The sequence below is a fragment of the Dendrobium catenatum genome, unplaced genomic scaffold (assembly GCF_001605985.2).
Source record: "Dendrobium catenatum unplaced genomic scaffold, ASM160598v2 fragScaff_scaffold_472, whole genome shotgun sequence".
Taxonomy (NCBI): domain Eukaryota; kingdom Viridiplantae; phylum Streptophyta; class Magnoliopsida; order Asparagales; family Orchidaceae; genus Dendrobium; species Dendrobium catenatum.
This window is the reverse complement of record NW_021318934.1, coordinates 16,517-23,028: the sequence shown is the minus strand read 5'-3', so window position 1 is coordinate 23,028 and position 6,512 is coordinate 16,517. Positions and strand designations below refer to the sequence as shown.

At 38.9% G+C, this 6,512-nt stretch overlaps 1 protein-coding gene across 1 annotated transcript; it reads left to right on the top strand.

Annotated features, from left to right (window-relative positions):
- Positions 1 to 4,469: 4,469 nt before the first annotated feature.
- LOC110115768 lies at positions 4,470 to 5,742 on the top strand. The gene is made up of 4 exons (XM_020849130.1): positions 4,470 to 4,541; positions 4,599 to 4,750; positions 4,868 to 5,234; positions 5,635 to 5,742. The coding sequence occupies exons 1-4, from the start codon at positions 4,470 to 4,472 to the stop codon at positions 5,740 to 5,742; spliced, it is 699 nt and encodes a 232-aa protein (XP_020704789.1).
- The last annotated feature ends 770 nt before the right edge of the window (positions 5,743 to 6,512 follow it).

The window sequence follows — 6,512 nt, the reverse complement described above, 5'->3', positions numbered from 1 at the left end:
CAGCTAAGTGTTTGAGATCATCAGCTAAGTGTTTGCACACTTTCCCTCATTATGGAGCTTGTCACATTAAAGGTAGAGGAAATTACCCATCAGTGATTTTCACTACCATCATCCAAGGAGTAAAACCTTGCTGACCTAAAGGTGAGTTACACACTACTTTTGCAGAGCTTGTTGCAAAAGAGGGGGGCATATTCCTATAGTGGCATGATTCTTATAGTCACATATAGTGCTAGGGAACATAAGAATTATCATCGATTGAGGCCTCATATGCTACTCATTGGAGCTCACCACTAAGGGCGGAGTCAACAAATAATGACTGAGATTTTTTTATTTTGATGATGTGATCACTTTCTCATGAGGGTAATATAAATCATATTCAAATGAAATGATAAATATTATGAAGATTAGAATGGATTTTGTTGTGGCTGTAAGTGACAAATTTATTAAGATGTATCCCTTTCATGTCTTCACTGTTTAATGAATCACTATTACAATTTAAGGTTTCTGGCATGATGCTTTAGAATCATCCTCCTATAAATAGAGAGAGTGCATGCTCTAAAAGGGATAGAATTGCACATTGAGGGAATTTACAGAGATGGTAACATTCCTAAATTATGCCTTAATGTCTTGGTGTTTCTTCCTTTCTAAAGTTAGTCTTCAAGTGTAAATAATTTTTTAAGACACGAGGCATCACACAGTTCCAAGCTTTGGGAAGTGAAAGGGAGATAATGAAAAAGGTGTTGCAGCATGGTGGCTACTGTTAAGATAGTTGCTATTTGCATGCATTACATTTTTGGCAACTTATAAAGTTTTGATGATTTCAAACATTATTGTTCAAATGTGTAGTTATCTCCTAGCAATTTTGGAAGAATTGTTTGAATAGTTGCTATTTGAATGAGTTATATTTATGCAACTTATGTAGTTTGTAGCCTTGGGACACTCACTTAGGCTTAACAACCTAATTACTATATTCAACAGCTACATATCACTTCCTTCTATCCTTTTCTCTATTTTATTCTTTTTAAGGGTAACAAAAATTAGTTAAGAATGATTGGAGATCAGTCCATCATGGATTCTATCTTCGTGGAGTTTTTGGAGTTGAGCGTCTCTCTAGGTGAGTCAAGAAGGTCATTCTTTTTACCTGATTTGCCCAATCGGGGCAGGACAATCTTTAGTATGAGAGTGTTCAGGCTTATCTTTTGATGGAGAAATTGACCCTAAAGAGTTCATGTCAAGTGGGGTGAAATGGGAATAAATGTTTGTTGTCCTTCTCAAATCCACTTGTTAGAATTGCTGGTTTGTTCTCCATGTCTTCATCTAAAAAAGAAAGAGAAATAAGAACATGGAGCGAGTGAAAGGTATTTCCTTTATGGGTAGAATAACTTGGGGTCATTGGCAGTTCAAGTATTGGGTATTTCTGAATCATTATGGATATGTATTTTATATGCTATGAGAACAGCTTGTATTTTGATGATGTAAGGATCTTCTCATGTACTCGTGAGTTTTTTGAGTATAGAGTGACAAGCTACTGTGCCTTCTTTCTTTAAGACTAGGTTTTTAGACCGGAATGTATTTTAATTCCTTGACGCGAGTGATTTTTGATTTTATTTCTTTTTATCAAAGCATGGCTTTCACTTTGAGTTCCCCTAATAAGTTGATGTCTGTTTTTAAACTTTTTGACTGCATGTTTCCCATTCTTTAGATTTGGTGTTTGGATTGCGAGTCACGACTAGCACCATTTGGCTTGACAATTCAAGTTTTATTAGAAGCATGACATTAGTGTTGTGTGAGACTGAAAAGGGGGATTTAAATATGGCTATTGATTTGGTTGTTCTAAGTGCCCATAGTAGTGAAGGGAGGAGTTCTGCACATTTTCTCTTGGTGTCTTTGACTTTCTTCTTGAGAAGGTTATGTATAAGCTTGTTGGCGGCTTTAACCTATCCATTGGTATGAGGATGGTGAGTGGAAGAAAATTTAAGTTGAATGCCTTGGAAACTAAAGAATTCCTTGAAGCACCGATCAGCAAATTGTGGTCTGTTATCTATGGTGATTGTAAAAAAAACTCCTTACCAATCCGCAAATTGTTGGATATGTTTTACCGTTCTTTTTTCTATTTTTCTCTTGGCAGGTTTTTGGATTATGCTCTCCTTTTTGCGCCGTCTTTCTTTGTTTTGTGTATTAGATGGACATTTATTTGCTGAGAAGGTTGTTTTTTATTTGGACAATGATGAATGTCGTTCATGCACCAGGCTATTCCTTTGGAAGGTCAAAGTGGCAATCAGTTTTCTTCTTCTTGGATGGTCCAAGTGGCAACCATGGGACAATCTTTAACATCCTATAATGTAATCTTGGAGATTTTTCTTTTTGTGGGCATTCTTAGTCCATGTTTTGGATTGTAGTTCTAATACCCTTTCTTACTGGTTTGTTCTCATTTATTCAACTTATGTGTTAGATGGGATTTGCCTTCTCTAAAAAAGCATTTTCCTCTCATCTTATAGAGTTGTATTGTGTTTTAATTCTTTAGGTTTTAATTTTCGCTATGCCCTTATTTTTTCCCAAAACCAAAACACACATGACAATCTCAAATCTATCTTGTCAAATAGAGTCGACTCTAAACTTACCTAATCAAACACCTTTCTAACACTAATCAACTCAACTTAAGGATGAAATAAAGATACAATATATGATAATAAGAGGGGTAATTGAGTCAGGCCCACACGTAAGTAAACCTGAGCTCATCTCGATAAATAGCTTGTGAGCCAAAACTCGATGAGGTAATAAGCCATATTTGAGCTAACCTAATTCGACTCGTCATCTCGTGAGCAAACTCATTTTAAAAAATATTAATATTAGATACACTTAATACACACAATAAGTTAGAATAAAATTGCTATTTTTTAAAAATTTTTTGTTTCCTTATTCTAAGTGAATTGTTATAATTTATCATTTAATATCTTATTCTTTTTGTCAAGTTGCCATAATAATTGCTTGAATGAGAATACTTTTGTCTCTTTTATGTTAAACGAGCCGGCTCTTGAGCTGATTAGAATGTGAAAAATTAAGCTCGAGTTCAATCTCAAGCTCGATTAATTAATCAACGACAAAGTCATATCGAGGGTAACTCGAGCTCAACTTGTCTCTTTTATACTCCTACACAAGGCTAATGCTAATAAAAAATCTACGAAATATTTGACATATTTAGTGTTATTTATTTTGCCGTTTTCTCCTTATAGTCATCTCATAAGAAAGATAATAATTTTCATAGGAATTAAATTTGTTCTATTTATCTCATGATTCTGATTACCTCTTCACCTTAAACTCTAATTCATAAAATACTAAAATGGACAGAAATTAAATTACATGTAAATACACGTTTTATCTTTATTTTGAAATTTAGACTTGTGATTAAAAAAAAAAAACTCTACAATTTGGTACTATATACAATCCCTTATCTTTATCTCTCGAGGAGATAAATAAAACATTATAATTTCTAATGGTCACTATTAGAAAGTTGGATTTTTCGCATCAGTTGTTAGTAACGGTTTTAGATCCGCTTCTAAAAATCTCTTTTAGCACCGGTTAAAACCGGTGCAAATTGCACTGGTTTTAACCGATGGAAATAACTCCTCATTTAGTCCCCGCTAAGCTTCGCCAGAAGCCCTAATTGCAATATATGCGTGCGAAACTAAACTTCGCGATGATCCCTCTTCTCCTTCCTACGCGCGACTCAAGTGGACCATTCGAGGGTTCGTCTCTGATCCCTCTTCTCCTTCCTGCGCGCGACTGCTCCGTATTCTCCTCACGCGACGACACATCCGGCTGGCTTCATTGTGAGTCTCCTCTACTTCTTCTCATTCTTCTACTTATTTTGTTAATGTAATCTCTTAGAACACAAAACTAATTAGCTAGTTTATTTCAAATATATGCCAACCAATGACAGCGGCACACGCGTACATCATGTTATGTAATCCGTTATATATTGGCAATCTGTACACTGAGTAGGTGATGGAATATACAAAATTCTATTTCTCTATCCCTGTTCGGTTCTCTCTCTGGTCTTGACAGATCTTGAATTCCACATGGTATCAGAAGACGGTCGATCTCACGGACAAGCCATGGCGACCGAAGCTTCGCCGACAGTATCTTCCCGTCCATCAGCCATGACCAGAGACTCCACCTATAAGCTCTTTCTTTACCCCTCTCTCAAATTCATTCTCTCTAATCTCAAATATCTTGTTCCTCATCATCTTTCTCCGGACAAATACCCTGTCTGGCGCATCCAAATCTTCAAGTTGTTCAAGGCCAATGGTTTCTCTCAGTTTCTTGAACCACCCTCATACTCTGCTTCGTCGTCAGCTGATCAAGATCTTCCACATCTTGACCCCAAATCTCCCAAATGGCTCATCACCGATCAAAATCTCGCTGCAGCGCTCTGCTAAACCATTTCAACTCCGGTGATCCCTTTCGTAATGCATCTTGAATCAACTCACGAGATATGGACGGCGCTTCAAACTCGCTTTCAATCGTCCAACAGGTCCAAGGTAATTCATCTCAAGAATGAGCTCCATAATATCTCATTGCGGAACCTGTCTATGTAGGAATACCTGACAGACATCAAGAAGATCGTCGATCAGTTCACCTCCGTCGGTTCTACATTAGATACTGAAGATATCATCATATATATCTTGAATGGCCTACCTCCTCCTTACCAGTTGTTCAAGACGTCCATCCGTCATCTACAGTCACCTCTGTTGCTTGATAACTTCTACGCAATGCTAATCACTGAAGAAATTTATCTACGTGCAGAACCATAACGATTCTCATCTAATCCCAACCCTCACACTGCTCTCTACACCACTCGGGGCAGAGGACGTTGTGGGCGAGGCCGCACGCAAACAGCTACCAACCCACCAACGAAAACTGCTTCAAAATCTTCTTTGATATGCCAAATCTGTACCAAACGGGGTCATACGACGGACGTATGCTGTCACAGGCATAATGCCAACTACATCACGCCGTCCCCTCAATCCAACACCGGTCACGCTCTCCTTGCATCCTCCGATACGACTTCAACTGACTGGTATCTTGACTCGGGCGCGTCGTCGCATATGACATACGACTCGGACAATCTCAGTAACGCTTCCTCCTATCACGGATCGGATCAAATCACCGTAGGGGATGGAAGGACCATTCCGATTGCTCATTCAGGCACCAGAATTCTTCCAACCCGGATTGTACGTTATCTCTATCTAATCTACTGCATATACCGTCTATTTCATATAATATAATCTCTATATCCAATCTTGTTAGAGACAATAACATCTCTATCACGTTCGATCCTAACGGCTACGTTTATAAGGATTTGCAGACGCACAAAACTCTGCTTCAAGGACCATGTAAGGAGGGCTTATATCCGATCTCAATCAAGAACCAAGAACCGGCCAAGTAAGCTCTCTCCGCCGTCTATGCACCCTCACCAAATTGGCATGAAAGACTCGGGCATCCTCACCGAAGCATACTTACCAAGATTTCACACAATAACCCGTCGCTGCATATTAAGTTCCATTCTCATAATTGTAGTTCTTGTAATTCTTGTAAAAGTCATAAGCTAGTTTTTCCTACTTCCGTTAACAGGAATGCATTCCTCTTGCTCTCCTTCATTCAGATGTTTGGGGGCCTTCTCCGGTTCCCTCACATCAGGGACTTCGTTACTATTTGCTCATTGTAGATGATTACTCTTAGTTTTATTGGATTTTTCCTTTTACATTTAAGTCTGATGTTCCGAAAATTTTCATTAACTTTATTACGTTGATTGAAAGGCAAATGAACAGGCAAATCCAAGACGTGCGTACTGACGGCGACCGAGAATATGTTAATCACGATTTTGACAATTTCCTTCAGCACAAAGGCATACAACATTAGCTATCCTGCCCCTACACTCACGAACAAAATGGTCTTGCTGACTGAACGCAAGCACCATCACATAATCGACACCGCTCGGACAATGCTTCACACGGCCTCAATGCCCCTCTCATATTGGCCGGACACTGTCTTGACAGCCGTCTACCTAATAAATCGGATCCCACATCGACCACCAACAGCATCTCCCCATTACAACTCATGTTTCAAACCAAGCCAGATTATTCACAACTTCGCACGTTTGGCTGCGAATGCTTCCCACTTCTTCCAAGTCATTCTCACAACAAATTACAACCAAACTCAATCTCCTGCACTTTTCTTGGCTACGCCGACAACCAAAAAGGATACAGGTGCCTAAATAAAAACATCAACACCATCATTACATCCAGGCACGTGAAGTTTGTCGAAACTTCTTTTCCATTTAAACAACAAGCTATGCCACATACGTCAGTCCTCCCAATCTGCCCGCATCCATGCTTCTACCTCTGCCTACAGCTTCTAAACCAATAACTCCCAATACCTCCTACATTCCGCAACCGACCAATCACACAATCACTCGCTCTTCGCCCATCATCTCAACAGATACCTCATCC

Excerpts from the sequence above, each read along its gene's own strand:
- LOC110115768 (XM_020849130.1), top strand. The coding sequence starts at position 4,470 with ATGCATCTTGAATCAACTCACGAGATATGGACGGCGCTTCAAACTCGC. Across the intron at positions 4,542-4,598 it reads AATCGTCCAACAGGTCCAAG|GAATACCTGACAGACATCAA; the intron begins GTAATTCATCTC and ends CTGTCTATGTAG. Across the intron at positions 4,751-4,867 it reads CGTCATCTACAGTCACCTCT|AGGACGTTGTGGGCGAGGCC; the intron begins GTTGCTTGATAA and ends CACTCGGGGCAG.